This window comes from Panicum virgatum, chromosome 8N (genome assembly GCF_016808335.1).
Source record: "Panicum virgatum strain AP13 chromosome 8N, P.virgatum_v5, whole genome shotgun sequence".
Classification (NCBI taxonomy): domain Eukaryota; kingdom Viridiplantae; phylum Streptophyta; class Magnoliopsida; order Poales; family Poaceae; genus Panicum; species Panicum virgatum.
The window spans coordinates 43668909-43686811 of NC_053152.1; the positions used below are offsets into that span (position 1 = coordinate 43668909).

The window sequence follows — 17903 nt, forward strand, 5'->3', positions numbered from 1 at the left end:
TAATCCAACCCATTACGCAAAAAAAAAATACTGGTGCGCTGGCGGTAAGCCCAATGTTGAATTTATCATCGCTAGCACGCAAGTACGCAACAAAAGTCACGGTCGATATGGCCCAGGCGCACGTGAATCCCCCTCCCCCTGTTGTACCCGTTCGCTCTAGTCTGTCTCTAGATCCAGGCGAGCGGCGCTGGGGAACTCTTGCGGCGGTGGAGCTCTTGTGGCGGCGGCGCTGGGAAGCGGCGGGGAGCTGGTGGCAGGGAGGAGGCGCCGCCGCCGCCGGTTTGTTCTTTTTATTTTTTTTCTTTTCTATAATCTGAACAAAATTTTTCTACTTCAACTTTTTTTGATGTAATTTTTATCCAATTGATTTTTGCACAATTTTTTTCTCATTAATTTTTCCTCTATCTCTTCAAAAAATTTCTTAAATTTTTTTTCATCTCTCAATTTTTTTCTTGAAATTTTTCTTAACTTTTTTATCTCTCTAAAATTTTTCTTGAAATTTTTGTTAAACTTTTTTTTATTAGAAAACGACAAAACTTTACAAAAAAAAGAAAAAAGTAACGGTCAAAGATCAACAGTAGAGAACCCTTCCCTACGGTCGACCGTAAACTAGCCTCACCCGATGGTAAGGGATAATACTATATTTTCGTTCTGACACTGTCGTCCACTGGTTCAATGTTCAGACAAACCAAATGTTGTGCATTACTTTTCTCTAAATCATGCTTTGCGCTACTTGATAAATGCCTCTTACATGCAAAATCCACAAAAGATGTGTGAGAGGAAGAATAAAATTTTGCGGCCTAACCTTCACTTCACGGCGCGTCTCCTCGGCTGTGGAATGTTTCCTCGACGAGACTAGCGGGCCGATTCAGCCTGCATTTCATTCTGTTTTTCACAGTATTGTTTCCATGTTCTACTGTACTCTGTCTGCGTCACCCGTGCGGTCCAAAAACTGCTTTGCTGCCTTGCAGTTTCCAGTAACGCTATGTGGTGTACTGCCGTACTGGTGTGCACGGCACGCCCAAATGTGTACACAATCATCACACCTGAAACAGTCCAAGTTACTGACACAAGAACATTTCACAAGACGGCTCTTGCATTACCACGGCTAGTCCCTTATTACAAGCAATCCGAAACAGAGTTGAATGCACATAGTGCAGTGTCTGAATCTTAGGCGTCCTCTGTGGAACTTGCAAACTTCCTTCCGGATGAAACTAGAAGAGCTACCGAGTTCCTTCCACACAGGACCAACAACATACTGGTTACAATCAACAACATAAACAAACACACAGACGGCAATTGGATACGGAAAACATAAACACGGAGTGACCAAGCAAATGTAGATCATCGGACACGGCGACATGGATGCAAGTGGCCAACAGCATCAGTGCCTGCAACTCTTTGTTCTCATCTCCACCTGAACTGAAGCAGTGTACTCCTTTCATTTCGGCAACTGATGCCTCTTTGGGGGTCACCATTCCTGACACAGCAAGTACAAGTTTTGTTATAGGAGTGGTGTTAATTTGCATGCGGAATTTTGGGAAAAGGGAGGAGACAGCTTACCTTGTCTTGAGAGCTATGCGTGGTTAATGTTATCACCTTCAACTTCTTCAATTTCACCCCAAGTCTCTACTGTTGTCCTCACTACTTCCTCGCCAACTTGCTGAACCTGAACAATGCTGCTCTGAATTTCGACTGTGCTCTCAGTCTCCTCATCAACCTCTTGGACGACATCAACTTTAGCATCGTTGATGACGAGGTTGATCTGATTGCGATGCTTGGCAACCTGCCTTTTCACAGCATCAACTGTCCTTATGACACTAGAGCTATTAGCACACCAGTTCTGGTTGTAAAGGAGGGCTACCTCCGTGAGACTTTGGAGGTTGCCGATACCATCAGGAACACTCTCTTGCATTGCTGAACCTGAGCAGAACTCCAGTTGAAGATGTGTGAGCTTTGGCATAGCTCCTGTCCCAAAAGTGAGCCACGGCGCAGGGCAATTGACTGAGAGTGTCAAAAGCTCACTAAACCCCTCAGTTTCAATCACTATAGCTTCGCTAGGAACAAAGTCCAAGCCTAGTATCAGGAGCTGCAATTTTGGTAAGGTTCTGAGTATGTCCAGATCATCTGTCCCTATTTTGCATATGGTGATTTGCAGGAAATACAGAGATACGAGTCCGTTGATCCATGCGGGAACATAGGCAAATCTTCCCACTGTAACCTTGAACTTCTCAAGCTCCTGAGGTGGATCAGACAGGAAGCCTAAGAACTCCATGGAGCAGCCGAGTCCACAGTGAATGGTCAGAGACTTGAGCTTCCTCCACTTTTGGATGGATGATAACAATTCTTTACAGTGAGGTCCGTCACTACACTGGTGAAAATACCATGTTATTGTAATCACTCTTAAACTTTCTAGAGCACCGAGATCTTCAACAAAGTTGACATGTTGCACCCTTAAATCAACAGTGGCCAGATTCTCTAGCTTGCGCAACTGCCAGATATCATTTGGCATCCTTGTTGTTTCAATCGAATTAACCATTTCTTCACCACCAACGAGAAGAGCCATCAAAGTATGTTGTAGCCTCAGAATGCTGCGAGGCAGCTGTTTCACCTTTGTGGATCTCACATCTAGTGTCTGTAGGCACCTTAACTCCCCAAGTGTCTCCGGGAGCTCACTGACGTTAGTGCCTCTGAGGCTCAAGTACCTCAGAAGCAGAAGTTTGTCCAGGCCATCAAGGCATACTATCCCATCATATCCTTCGAGGTCCAGAACACGCACCACTCTCAGATCAGTCAAGTGAGGCGTAGTGCTGGCCTGGCTAATGACGATTGAGCGAGCACGTGATAAGTTCGTAGAGCCATTCCGTGCCAGGTCTTGGTTTTGCCTGCTGCTGCTTTGCAGACATAGCCGACGGATAGTGCTGACGTTGGATGGGACATCTTTATGCTCTGCATCGACCATTGTCATAAAGCTCTCATCCATGGATTTACAGACAAGGAAATCATGGATCACGGGGTGAAGCCTGCAATTCATTACGCCATCCTTGTTCAGAAGCAATGGCTGTACCATGTTCACACTAATGAGCTCATCCAGGTAGATTCTTGCTGTTTCCTCCACACTTGCCCCATGCCCCATTAAGATGAATTCTTCCGCAATCCATCGCCTCACCAACCGGTCTATGTCAACCTTTTTGTTCACAGGAAATGTGCTTAGATACAGCAGACATGTCTTGAGATGTAGTGGTAGATTGTTGTAGCTAAGAGTAATTGTCTGCATCATCTGTTCTGCATCTGGATGTGATAACCATCTCCATCCAATAGGTGTGTCCCATTTATCGTTTGAATACTGGTCTGCTAACATGGATGCTAGAGTAACTAAAGCAAGAGGCAGGCCACCACATCTTTTTATAATTTTGGGGAAAACGTCCTCCAAATGTTGAGGATAATCATCATGCTCACAACCGAAGGCTCCATTCAGTACTAACTTTTTAGAGTCCACTTCACTAAGAAGCCCGATGTTGTAAATGCAATCGCTTGAACTGGAAGAACATTCGGCTGCCAATGCAGCTTTCCTTGTTGTGGTGACTATCCTACTACCAAGAGAGTTCTCTGGGAAACAACACTTTATGCGTTGCCAATGTTCCTTCGTCCATAAATCATCAACCACAATAAGGTATCTGGTTTGCAAAATGGGGGGAAAGTGCACAGATGAAATAACTTATAACCAAATCTGTGTGATTCTGATGTATGGACGATGGAATTGCAAAACTTCTGAAAGCTAAGTAAATTAGGCATACCTTTTCTTCTCCAGTATGTGTCTGAGCCGCACGATGAGGCCTGTCGTAGTAATGTCCCCATCTAACTGTTGGTGCACGTTGTCGAGCATCGAGAGCAAGTGCATGCGAGTCTTCTTGAGGTCTGGCTTCTGTCCGACAGAGACGAACGCGTGACACTGGAAGCAGTTCTCCTCTCTGAGCCGCATGTACACCGCATTGGCGAGCGTCGTCTTCCCGGATCCGGCCATGCCGACGATGGAGACGGTCTTGAGCTCAGCCTTGCCCCCAGATTCGATAACCATCTTGGTCACTTCTTCCATCGGCCTGGCCAGGCCGACAAGTCTGTCAATATCTTGGTAGAGCGCGGGAAGGCGGGGATTAACAACCGATAGCTTGGCGGGGAGGGGGGCGGCGACCTGCTTGTAGCGCTCTCGCCGCTCTGCTATCTCCGTGAAACGCTTCTTTAGTTCCTGAAGCTCGCTGGACATGACGCGGCGGGAGGGGAGTGTTGTCATCTTGCGCGCAGGGCTGCGAAACCACCCTTGGGAATGGGACCTGAAGGAGGGGTTGCCCCAGATGACGGCGGCAGCATCGACACGGATGGTGAACAGGTCGACCCAGTCCTCTACGGCGTAGGCGAGCTCGCGGACGAGGTCGATCCAGTGCCAGAACAGGGCATCCTGCTCGTCGAGGGACTCGCGATGGTAGATCACGGCGCGCATGCTTCTTAGCTCGGCCTCGAGGAAGCGGACGTTGTGGCGGACGCCGGAGAGCAGCACGTACTCCTGCCCCAGCAGCGCGCCGAGCTTCCTCATTACCGCATCCACCACCACGGACACGGACAACGCGCCCATCTTGCTCGCCGGCGCCGCCCTGCCCCGGATTTCGATCTGTGGATGTCGATCGACGTGCCCCCCAACCCGGGGATGAGGCTGGGTCAACGGTAGGACTCGGGAGAGTGGTTGGATGTAATTGGTCCGTGAAAACCAGGGTGTAAATAGTAGGTATCGAATTTGTTGTGCATGGATGCATTTTAGGTCGGGAATAATAAAAATAATAAAGATATAATAAGAGATTAAAATTTATTCCAGATCGGAAACTATTTGTAATAAAATAAACTCATAATAGATACAACAAGAGATCGAAATTAATTCTACACCTCTAGACTTATGAATTGATTTCGGGTCTTCTACTGTAGCTATCATAAATCTATTTTATTATAATTAATTTTCGACCCGGAATACATTTCGGTCTCTTGTTATATCTTTTATTCTTTCTATCATTACCGGCCCGAAATGAATCCATGTACAACCAAACAAGCCCTAAAAAGGTTAAGATCCGTATGTATCCAACTCTGGATATCCAGCGTCCAACATCATATTCGAATCCGAATACTAAATGTCATATTTATATGATGTTGATATCTATTTATTTCTTATCCAACATATTTATCACTATATGTACCCGATCAGAAGGAAAATAGCTGCTACCTCCTCCCAAAAAGAATGTAATTCTAACGGCGTGCTAAGTTCCCAGCCACGTATAGCCATACCACGGCGCCAAGTCTAAGTGCCACCCCTGCCAGGCTACTGTGACGTGGCTAGATGTGGCTGGGAACTAAGCAGACCCTAAGTTTGGATCGAGTCTTCCTTAATTTTTATTAAGCTTAAAGAAAATATTATTAATGTTTATGACTCCAAATAGGTATATTGAGAAAAATTGATTAATAATAAATCTAACTATAATTATTTTGTATCATAAATAACATTAATTATACATATTTGGTCAAAGTTGAGATAGATTGACTTCATGGGAAGCTAGAATTAATATTGCATTCTTCTTGGAAAGGAAGGGGTAACTATATTTGTATTTATAACCGTAGATATCCTACCCATTTATACCCCTAGTGAAAATGCCCCAGGGATTAAAGGTGCCCACTTGTGCCACTGCCAGTCTACCACCACGTACCAGTATAGTACAGCCACAGCCACCAGCAGACCCATTGGATTAGGCTCTGATGACTAGCACAGTCACTATGGGCAAAAGTCCGAAGCAACTAAACTTGCAATCATTGCTGGCCTCTACTGCACCTCTAAAACAAGAGATTATGCAAATCCCATAACAACCTACCTAGAAAACTTTCAAAAATTCTGAAACTTTTTTTGAACGATGACATCGAAACCTTTTTAACATACAGGAGAGACTATGGTATACATCTACACAGTTAAACTGCAAATCTGGATTTAACTCCTTCAACTTTTGTGTGCATGTAAGGATTCATTCCTGCAGTAGATTTTTTTTTGTATAAAGTCAAAGCACCTCTGCCAGTTCTTCTAATTGGCTTGCCCATCTCTCAGATCTAAACGCTGCTGAACCCACTAGCTCAGCTTCGACCTCACGCCCCTAACTCGATACCGACCACTGGAGTGCTGTGCGAGCTCGCTGCCGACCACCGCCACTGCTTGGCACCCAGAACCAGGCCATAGGAAGGACTCTATTGTCCTTCTTCCTTCTTTGCAAGTTGCAACAAAGGTATGCTCTGAAAGAGTAGATGTATTTGGTTGTAAGCGTTGCACCTTTTCCGTGCACGCCTGCGTGTTAATATATAATGCTAGGAAGCACCCCTAGCGTGGTTTACATCAAGGAAGGTGTGTAACAGATTTGGCTAGCTCTCCTAATTACATGTGATTCTATTCTATCCAGCACAATTCGTGTTACACACGTACATATACAAACTTGATACTCAAGCAATATCTCTAACATGCTCATCATGACTTGGATCATTGCTTTTCCTTCCGACTTTTATTCATTTCCAGTGTGCAAAGGAACCACGCATATTCTTGGCACTTTTCATTCTTCCTCTCTGGCAAGAATTGTTGCTCTGCAATTTCTGCTGTGAAATCTTTTCTATTGCATATCCTGCAATTTCAGCTGTGACGACTTCCAAGAAAAAGAGAAGACAGCTAGCGGCTGAAGCAAGATCAGACAACGACGAATCAGCATGGAGCTCGCCGTGGGCGCCTCTGAGAGCGCCATGAGATCGCTGCTTGGCAAACTCGGCAGCCTCCTCGCCCAGGAGTACACGCTCATCAGTGGCGTCCGCAGTGAGATCCAGTACATGAACAACGAGCTCTCCAGCATGTACGCCTTCCTCCGCAAGCTCAGCCGGGCAGCTGCAGCTGGAGCTGCTCACGATGAGCAGACCAAGGACTGGATCGAGCAGGTCCGCGATGTCGTAGACGACATCGATGACTGCGTGGACGACTTCGCCCACCGCCTCGGCCGCCAGCCCCGAGGGGAGGGCCTCTTTGTCAACGTCAGCCGCGTGTGGTACACCATGACCACACTCTGGGCACGCCGGGACATCGCCTCCAAGATCATTGACCTCAAGAACTGAGCACAGGAAGTCGGGGAGCGCCGCACGAGGTACGGCGTCCAGGACCCTAAAGAAAGCTCCGAGCCCGTCTCTGGCATCAAGCCAAGTGGACCGGCGCACCCGTATGCCACAGATCACCCGCAACCTCCTGCGCCGCAGCTCGTGGGTACAACGGAGCCAGTGGGGCAGGAGGATGCCATTGTGAAGCATGGGCAGTGGCAGACAGCAGAGTCGGAGGGTGGTGTGAGGGTTCTCGCCATTGTTGGATTTGGTGGGCTTGGCAAGACGACGATGGCGCTGGCACTGCAGCGCAGATAAGGGGAGAAGTTTGATTCCCGGGCGTGGGTGCAGGCGTCGCAGAAGCTGAATCTGCCATCACTGCTGAGAGGCATCCTGAAGCAGGTCATGCCGCAGCAGGATCCCGAGGGTAAAGGCAGCCGGGGCACCTCAGATGGCCATGCTGATGGAATCGAAGGATTGAATGAGAGACAGCTGAAGGAGAAGCTCAAAGAACAGCTGAAGGAGAAGAAGTGAGTACTACAACTATTATATTATTTCGTAGCACTGACTATATATGAAGCCTAAATCAACTGCTTTAAATTTCCATAATCATTTATATTGCTAGTTATCCACCAAGCATTACCCCGATTTTGCATGGTTACCTTAACTTCCCATGTATATAAACATTATATAAAACCTGTTGCTGTAATTAAGGAAATTCTTAGATTGTGCTTGTTAGCCAAAACCTGGACTAAATTTACATAGGTGTAGATCAAATATAATCACCTGAAATGATATTATGGCAAAGTCATTAGAGAACATCTTAGCCGATAATGCGTAAAATAAGCAATGTTGAAAATTAGGTGGTTTGGTTCGATGACTAAGGTTTGGATTATAGAAGTTTTGTACATTACCAAAAGGAAATAGTTTTAAATAATGTAGGACTAAATACTCAAATTAAGAAGTTGGAAGAGTAGATGTCGTTCTATAGTTCATAAAAGGGGACCACGGTAGTGATGAATTAATTTAGTTGAAGAAGTGATATTCACGTTATTAGAACCTCACTAACATTGTCTAAACTTTTTTCTGCTTGCAGTTACTTTCTCTTTATAGATGATGTATTGTTCGTATCATCATGGCAAAATATCTCGCAATCTTTGCCCATAAATCAAAAGGGAAGCATAGTGGTGACTACAAGGTTCAAGTCTGTAGCAAATGCCTGCTGCCGTCAACAAGAACATATCTACATGCTTAAATCACTCCCTCATGTGGAATCTACAAAATTGTTCTTTGAAAGAATTCATGATCCAAAGCAAGAAAACTTCAAAGAAACCAAAGATGAAATTATAAAGAAATGTGGAGGTCTACCTTTGGCATTAGTTGTGGTGGCAGGGCTCTTAGCCAGAAGAGATCTGACAGAAGAGAGCCATTGGAGAACAGTGAAGGAGTCTCAAAATTCAGAGTTGGATAAGAATCTTAGTCCTGAGGGCGTGACACAAATTCTTAATCTCTGCTACAATGATTTACCAGCTGATCAGAAGAATTGTTTGTTGTACTTGAGCATATTCCCGAAAGGTTGCAGCATCAACAGGAAGCGATTAATCAGGCGATGGATATCTGAAGGTTTCATTGCTGAGAAGGATGGGAAAACAGTTGAGGAAGTTGCTGAAGACAGTTTCAATGAGCTCATCAGTAGAAATATAGTCCGACCAGTGGAACACAAGACCAATGGCAAGGTGAAGAATTGCCAAGTTCATGATATGATCCTTGAATATATTGTTTCCAAGTCAAGCGAAGAGAATTTTATCACTGTGGTTGGAGGTCACTGGCTCACACCAACACCAAGCAACAAAGTCCGCCGGCTTTCCCTTCATAACAGCAACCCTGAGGATGTAAAAGAGAAAATAGAGAACATGAACTTGTCACATGTCCGGTCACTAACTGTGTTTGAGAATTTGCACCATCTGCCTTCATATTCATTCAAGTCTGTTATACTGCAGGTGTTGGATCTAGAAGGTTGCAAGAACATAAATACCAAACAGCTGGACAAAATTTTTAAGATGTTTCAACTAAAGTATCTGAGTCTACGCAGTACATACATCAAGAGACTCCCATCAGAAATTGGAAAACTCCAATATTTGGAGACACTGGATATTAGGGATACACATGTAACAGAATTGCCTTCATCTGTTGGGCGGCTCCAAAAAATGGTCCATCTACTTGGTGGCAATAAATCCACACATCTTGCCTTGAGATTCACAGAAGAAATTGCAAAGATGACTGCATAACAAACACTCTTAGGGATCGAGATTAGTAGGGGTTCAACTCCAGACCTTGGAAGCATGCACAATCTCACCAAATTGAAGAAGTTAAGCATCTACAGTCTTAGAGATCTTCATACCAATAACAACAAATATGACGAGTTACTCCCTACCATTGAGCACCTAACTGGATACTCGCTCAAGTCTCTTGCAATTGATGATGGCTTCACAGGTTTTCTTAATTCAATAGATGATTTGTCCAGTCCACCAAAATACATACTCTCACTTGATCTTTCTGGCAAATTGCTTCGTGTGCCTAGATGGATCAAGGAGCTGGAGATTCTTGAGAAGTTAACTTTATCGTTGACTTCACTGCGGACAGATGGTTTGAAGGTTCTTTGAAGGACCGAAGCTGGCGACCAGAGAGGAGGGGGTGAATGGGAGCCGATCAAAATTTCTTCGAAATTCGAATCGTCGGCCTATATTCCAAAATCGCCCAAGCCCTCAAGCGTTCTGACCAAAGTTTGGAGTAGCTATTGAAAAGCTAACCCAACACAAAAGGCCTCGAACGAGCGAGCGAAACCACGAAGCAAATCGGAAGCGAATTGGAAAATCTGCAGCACTGATCTGCCAGAACCGGTCTGACCGGTGCACTGGACCGGTCTGACCGGTCGCGGCTGTTCAAGAGCAAGCAGACCGGTCTGACCGGTCTTGCCTACCGGTCTGACCGGTAGCACCCAGAAAACCCCCGAGAAATTGGATTCAAACGGTGAATCTCGAGCAAACGACCACGAAAATCGGTGAAACTTGGGGGATTGCTTCGCCCCTACTCTGTGAACATATCCCCAAAAGATCTCGTCCTAAAGATCAATGAATCATGAGAATTATGGGAGAGATCAAAAGGGATTGGGGTTTTCTTAACAACTCAAGAACTCGAATTCGAACACGCCAGTGATTCCAGAGGGTTTAGGACAGAGTTAGAAGCACGGGAATCACAACAAAGAACTCATGAACTCCTCGCAATTAAGTGCACCAAAAACGAAATCGAAATTTCATCAAACAAGGCACAAAACGAGGAGATGGATTGATTCAAACCGCCCAGAGGGCACGAGGAGGTTAGGGCCTCCTTTCCCAATCAAATCCACAAGAGTTCTCATACAAATAACGTTCAAATCTACCCTAAAGAGATGAACTGAGGAAGAGGAACACAGGGGCGGCGGCCTGGGGAAACAGAGAATTCACGGACACAATACAAAAGCCGCACTTGACCTAACACAAGTGAAGGGGTATTTATACCCGCGGGACCGGTCAGACCGGTGCCAGGGACCGGTCAGACCGGTTGGCCTGCAGCACCCCCTGTACACGATCTCATCCGACGGCCGAGGAACTTTCTTCGAAACAAAGTCTTCTCCGCGATGCCGCCGTCTTGATGAAGATCCAGTCCGCGGTTTTGGAGGGTCCGCGAAACCCGGGTAGGTGGCCGGTTTTGAGAAAACCGCCAAAACCTCACGCGCGGGAAGATTCCCGCCTCCGCGCCGTGGCCCTAGACGCCGTTCCCGCCTCGGCCTTCTGACGGCCCTAGACGCCGTCCGACGCCCGTCACCTCCTCGCCCGCAGCGAGGCCCTAGACGCCGTCGACGCCCGTCGCCTCGGTCAGTCCCGAGACCGACGCCCGTGCCTCCACGACTTGGCATCTTCAACCGCCTCCGCCTCCTTGGTTTTGTGGCGCAAACCAAGAAACCCGCCTTCCATCGCCACTTGCGCCCTCGATCCAGGAGTGGACGCCACAGCTGCCGCCTGGTCCGAGCTCCGATCCCGGCTGCCCTTCACCGCCGTCCACCGCACGGTCCATCGGCCACAGCACCTCCACGGCAGCTCCCCAAGTCGTTTTCAGTCGATTGTGAACAAAGTAAATGCGAACAGATCTGCTGATGCCCTTAAGTACACAGAGCACGAGAAGGCCCTCAAGTTTCTCTACGCACTTGACCGCTCTGTGTGGGATCTCAAGGTGAACACCATCATTGAGTCTGCTGGCTATGAGACTCTGACGGTGAACGAGCTTTTCAGCAAGCTCAAGGCCACAGAGGTGGATAACCAGACACGAGCCAAGCTCAATGGTGCCCCTCCTTCCAAGAGCATCGCTCTTGTGACTGGCCCAGGTGGATCGAGCTCTAATGCTAACTCTGCTCTTGGCTTTTCTCTTGCCTCTTTGCCTTCTATTACAGATGAGCAGCTGGAGACGCTGGGCGACGACGACTTGTGCCTCCTCATCAGCAAGTTCCAGCGTGTCTACCACAACAGGCAGCGGAAGAACCCCGGGTGCTACAACTGCGGCGATTTGAACCACTTCATCGCCGATTGCCCCAAGAAGTCCGGCGGTGGCCAGAACAACCACTTCGACTGCTACCGCCACCGCGACCGCGACGTGGGAGGCTCCAACAAGGAGCATCGACGCCACAAGCACCGCAGTCGTGACCGGGGAGGACGCTTCGACAAGGAGTCGCTCAAGAAGCGCTTCCAGTACAAGGCCAAGAAGCGGGAGAAGGCCTTCCTGGCGCAGCTAAGCGACCTCAACAAGAGCTCCGACACCGACCGCTCTTCTTCACCGACCTCCGACGACGACGACAAGAAGAAGAAGAAGAAGCGGGAGAAGGAAGCCACCGGCTTCATCGGCCTTTGCTTGGCGGCCGGTCGGCGCAAGAGCTTCTGCACCATGGCGGGTGAAGCCGATGGTGCTCGTGCGTCTTCAGGTGGACATGCTACACCGACACACGCCGACTCTTCTCCTGGATCTGAGAGTGATTCAGAGGTAAACTCCATGATCGACCTGCTAGATACAGAGGTTAGAGAGTTGTACACCGCTCTCGACAACCAGAAAAGGCTGCTTAAGGAAGCAGCTAGAGAGCGTAGAAAGCTTAGAGCTGAGCTGGCTTGTGCTAGGGAGAAATGTAGTGAGGATGAGTGTGCTGGCTGCATATCTTACATGAATGATCTTGTTGCTCTCCGTGCCAAGCATGATGAGAACGTCGCGAACTTAGATGTTGCTAAGACTTCGCTTGCTGACGTGTCTCATGAGCTCGGTAAGGCCAAGCATGAACTAGAACTGGTTAAGGACACTCCTATTGTTAGCGGCTTGAATGTGATGAGTGTCATATTTTTAAGTCCGATCTAGCCTTGTTGCAGTCCAAGTTTGCTACTGTTGTGTGCGAGCTAGAGGAGATGAAGTTTAGGCCAGTTCTGCTTGGTGCTTGTAAGCTTTGTCCCACGCTTAGGTCGGAGCTAGATGAGAAGAATGTTTTGATCAAGTCTTTTCGGAAGACTAAAGTCGTAGAGTCTAGCCCACCTATTGACTGCTCTGTTTGCCCTGGTTTGATCTCTGATTTGGATAATCTTGCGGTAGAGAAAGCCAACCTAGAGAATGAGAATACCTATCTTAGGGCGATTCTTAGTTGGGTTTCTGCTAGTGAGCCACAGTTAGGCATGATGATCAAGCAGTTCAAGCGTGGTGATGGGTTTGGGGTCGGTTACATAAACACGAAGTCAGACTTTGACAAGTTGTATGGTAAGATCGGCAAGGCTGCTGGAAACACTGCTAGCACGAGCATGCAGCCTTCGCTTGTTGACCCCGCGGATGGTGTGCTTAAAGAACCACCGAAAGCACCTCCGCAGAAGCACGTTTGGGTTCCAAAGCCCAATGAGCTGAGGAATCCCCTCGACACGCTCCCTGCTGCAGCAGCCCAGGTTGCCCAGAAGAAGGGGGCTGCTCCTCCCTGTCCGCAGGCTAGGCCTCCACCTCCCAAGCGTGAGGTGAGGTACCACTGCGAGTATTGTGACAGGGAAGGTCACCTGGAGGAGTTTTGCTTCAGGAGGAAGCGGGCTGTGAGGCGAGAGCAGGAGAGACGGAATGCGGACATGTACTCTGCTCGGGTGCATAGTCCTTCTCGGCGTGGTGGTAGGCAAGATGCTAGGGCGCGCCGTGTAGGTGGAGGTCAGGGAGACGGTGGTGGTTACCGTGCTCCAGCGGGTGGTCGCTTTGCTGGTCGTGCTCCTGCTCATTTTCAGTACGGCTATGGACCACAGGACTGAGGTTTTGGAGGAGGTTTCGAGGCACCACGCTTTCCTCGCGGTGGTGTTCGTCAGTCACGCGGTAGTCGGGACGGGGGATACGCTTTGCCTGGTTTTGCTAACCCTTCTGTAGAGCAAATGGCTCGACACTGGTTTGCTTCTCACTTTGCTAACCCCAGTGTTGAGACATTTGCTCACCCTTTGTCTCACTACTGATGTGCAGGTTGGAGGCTTGGAGAACAGGTGGATCATGGACTCTGGTTGTTCATGCCACATGACTGGAAATGACAAATGGTTCTCCAGCCTCACCCCGATGCGCTCAAAGGAGTACATTGTTCTGGGATAATGGAAGAGGAAAGGTACGTGGACTTGGCGCTGTTCGAGTTTCTGATCGCTTTACCCTGAGAGAGGTTGCTTTGGTTTCGAACCTTGGATTCAATTTGCTCTCTGTTTCGCAACTTCTTGATGAGGGGTTTGAGGTTCGCTTCAAGGAGGGTTGTTCGCGTGTTTTGGATTCCAGGGAGATTTGGTTTGCCGGATTACACCTCGCGATCGGGTTTTCTTGGTTGACTTCTCTGGAACTCCTCTTGGCCCTTCTCGTTGCTTGTTGGCTGGTCCTTCTTCTGATTTGTGGAAGTGGCATAGGAGACTTGGACATTTGAGCTTCGATTTGTTGTCGAGACTGAGCTCACGTGGCCTGATCCGAGGATTACCCAAATTGAAGTTTGAAAATGACCTTGTTTGCCATCCGTGTCGCCACGGGAAGATGATTGCCGCTTCTCACCCGCCTGTTAATCAGGTGATGACCGCTCACCCTGGAGAATTGCTACACATGGACACAGTAGGTCCTTCTCGGGTGATGTCTGTTGGTGGGAAGTGGTACGTTCTTGTGATTGTGGATGACTTTTCTCGCTATTCTTGGGTCTTTATCATGAGAACCAAGGATGAGGCTTTCGAGTTTGTTCGAGACTTGATCTTGAGGTTGAAAAACGAGCTACCCCAAGCCATGCGAGCGATTCGCAGTGATAATGGCACAAAATTCAAAAACACTCGTTTTGACGCCTTTTGCAGTGATCAAGGGCTTGAACACCAGTATTCTTCTCCCTACACTCCACAGCAGAATGGAGTTGTAGAGCGGAAGAATCGGACGCTGGTTGAGATGGCGAGGACGATGCTCGATGAGCATAGGACTCCTCGCAAATATTGGGCTAAGGTGGTTAACACCGCTTATTACGTGTCCAACCGCATTTTCTTGCGTGCTTTCATGCACAGGACTTCTTATGAGTTGCGATTTGGACGCCAGACCCGTGTTGACCATCTCAGAGTCTTCGGTTGCCGGTGCTTTGTGCTGAAAGATGGAAATTTTGATAAGTTTGAGTCTCGCTCGTCTGACGGCATTTTTCTCGGTTATGCTTCTCACTCTAGAGCGTACCGTATGCTGATTATTGATACTAACATCGTCAGAGAGACTTGTGAAGTCACTTTCGACGAGACTGTACCGTGCAATTCTTTTGTCTTTGAAGTTGCAGGAGATGATGAGCTCGGCACCTCCATCTTTGAAGATGAGGAGGAAGAAGCTGCGGAGGGTGAGGCTGAGGCTACCACGCGTGCTGTGGACCCAGTTGTCTCCGCCACGAGCTCGGACGATGATGACGGCCCCGTTCCGACTACGTCTACTCCACGGGGGCCAATTGAGGAGGTGACTTAGGCTTCACCAGCTGCACCTGAGGAGACACTAGATTTGGTTGAGGAGGAGGCGACTTCGATAAGGGAAGCACCGCGACACATTCAGCGTCGTCATCCACCTCAACAGATGCTAGGTGATCTCAACGAGCGAGTCACCAGGTCCAAGGTAACAAGTATCGCTGGTTTTGCTCATTCAACACATGGACTCAGGCCTCTTTTGAGCCCAAAGATATTGGACACGCACTTTCTAATTCTAATTGGGTCAATGCCATGCATGAGGAACTTGAAAATTTTGAAAAAAACCAAGTTTGGGTTTTAGTCGAGCCTCCACCTGCTTATAATCCCATCGGAACGAAGTGGGTTTTCAAAAACAAGCAGGGTGAGGATGGGTTGGTTGTTCGAAACAAGGCTCGTCTTGTTGCCCAGGGGTTTTGCCAAAAAGAGGGTATTGATTTTGAAGAGACTTTTGCCCCTGTTGCTCGTTTGGAAGCTATTTGAATCTTTCTTGTATTTGCTGCTTCCAAGGGTTTTAAAGTTTTCCAAATGGACGTTAAATCTGCCTTCTTGAATGATTTTATCGAAGAAGAGGTTTATGTGAAGCAACCCCCTAGTTTCGAAAATCCCAAATTTCCAAACTTACTTATAAACTTCAGAAAGCTATTAACAGTTTGAAACAGGCACCTAGAGCTTGGTATGATAGATTGAAAACCTTTTTGCTGGCTCAGGGTTTTAAAATGGGATGTGTGGATAAAACTTTATTCCTCATGCAGTCTGGCACTGATTTTCTATTAGTTCAGATATACGTGGATGATATTATCTTTGGTGGCTCTTCTCACGCTCTTGTCTCCAAGTTTTCTGAGTAGATGTCCAGGGAGTTCGAGATGAGCATGATGGGTGAGCTGCAGTTCTTCCTCGGGCTGCAGATCAAGCAAACTCCTCATGGCACGTTCGTCCATCAAGCCAAGTACACCAGGGACTTGCTGCGGAAGTTCAACATGAGTGACTTGTCTCCTCAGCCGACTCCGATCAGCACATCAACGGCGCTTGATGAGGACTTGGATGGCGAGGCGGTGGACCAGAAGGAGTACATGAGCATGATTGGCTCTCTCCTGTACCTGACGGCGACGCGACCGGACATCCAGTTCGGCGTCTGGCTCTGTGCGCGCTACCAGGCTTCTCCGCGCACCTCCCATAGGCAGGTGGCGAAACGCATCTTCAGGTATCTGAAATTCACCCCTGAATTTGGTCTTTGGTATTCTGCGGATTCTTCTCTGGTTTTGGTTGGCTTTTCTGATGCCGATTTCGGTGGGTCTCGGTTGGATCGCAAGTCGACATCCGGCACCTGTCAATTTCTCGGTACATCTTTGATGTCTTGGTCCTCTCGCAAGAAGGCTAGCGTAGCGCTTTCTTCCACAGAAGATGAGTATGTTGCCGCTGCTAGCTGCTGCTCCCAGATCCTATGGATGAGACAAACCTTGCAGGATTATGAACTGAGTTGTGATAGGGTTTCCATTTTCATAGACAACATGTCAGCCATTTGCATTGCAAAGAACCTTGTCCAACACTCCAGAACCAAACACATAGATATCCGGTTCCATTTCCTGCGAGACAATCATGAGAGAGGCCACATAGACTTGATCCATGTCCCATCTGAGAGGTAAACCGCAAATATCCTAAGCAAACCGCTTGAGCAGAACACCTTTACTCGCTTGTGAGGGGAGCTTGGGGTTTGTTACCCCTTTTGATTGCTGATTTTTCTTTGGTTAGCTTTGTAGGTCTTGTTTGCTCTTCTTTTGTTTTCTAGGTTTGGTAGTTGTATTGTGCATATGCAATGTACATGTTTGCATTTTGCATTGTCTCACTTGCATTAGCATTCTTGTATACATTGCTATGATCTTCTAGTGCCTACTAGTGTGAGTTGATAAATCTGATCATGTATAGCTTGCTCCACTGTGTATATGACATCATCTGAGTTAAGCTATTTTGATTTGAAAATCTGAAAACATGATCACCCTGTCTTGGCTACTAGCATGTTAGGGCGTGTTGATATGCTTTGCTATCTTATTCATGCTAGTGTAGCCTTTTGTTCAGCAATTCATACTTGAAATGATCTAAATTTGATAAAATTGCTTGAACTGCTCTTGAAATGGATTGAAAAGATCCAGGTGAGATTGCTTGTCGCACTGATCGAGTTTTCGGGACGGCTCACTTTGCACTTGTGAGAACCCGGGGCAAGGCTGTGTATGACTGAAACGAGTGCCTTAAGCTTTTGATTGTCTTTGGCATAGGCTTGGCCTCGTTGCTAAGTAAAGCATGACAATCTTTCAACCCCTGGCATTAAAAATTGCTTGATATAAATTTGATCGAAAAATAAATGTTTGCAACATGGTTTGGCTGTTTTGGCTCACCTGTATGAGTATGATTAGCTCTGCTTTCCATTCCCTACTTGTTAGTGTTAGATCATGGGTGAAGCTTTTATTTCTCATAAACTGAACTTGCCTAGCTCTAGACTGATTTAATATACCCTGTTGAGTTAGATGGAGGTCTTGTTTATGGATGCACACGTGCTTGTGACTAGATGTTGCTCATATCTTTGTATCTCTGAATGCTTTCACTTACACCTCCTGCATTGCATTCATTTCATAGCATCTGCTCATGGGGAGTTTCAGCTTCAGGGGGAGCTTTAGGTCTTTTTAGACTTGATGTGTGCATGTGCCAACAAGGGGGAGAATTTTGGGA

At 47.4% G+C, this 17903-nt stretch overlaps 1 protein-coding gene and 1 pseudogene across 2 annotated transcripts; one reads left to right on the top strand and one right to left on the bottom strand.

Annotated features, from left to right (window-relative positions):
- Positions 1 to 1078: 1078 nt before the first annotated feature.
- On the bottom strand, positions 1079 to 4757 carry LOC120686029 (disease resistance protein RGA5-like). Of its 2 annotated transcripts, XM_039968188.1 has the most exons (4): positions 4193 to 4331; positions 3798 to 4100; positions 1564 to 3677; positions 1079 to 1480 (listed from the first exon to the last, which is right to left on the bottom strand). In XM_039968188.1, the coding sequence occupies exons 2-3, from the start codon at positions 4094 to 4096 to the stop codon at positions 1577 to 1579; spliced, it is 2400 nt and encodes a 799-aa protein (XP_039824122.1). In that variant the 5' UTR covers positions 4097 to 4100; positions 4193 to 4331; the 3' UTR covers positions 1079 to 1480; positions 1564 to 1576. The 2 variants fall into 2 exon arrangements, with proteins under 2 accessions (XP_039824122.1, XP_039824121.1); XM_039968187.1 differs by having other exon boundaries at positions 3798 to 4757.
- Positions 4758 to 6134: 1377 nt separating this feature from the next.
- Positions 6135 to 7710, top strand: LOC120686030 (annotated as a pseudogene).
- The last annotated feature ends 10193 nt before the right edge of the window (positions 7711 to 17903 follow it).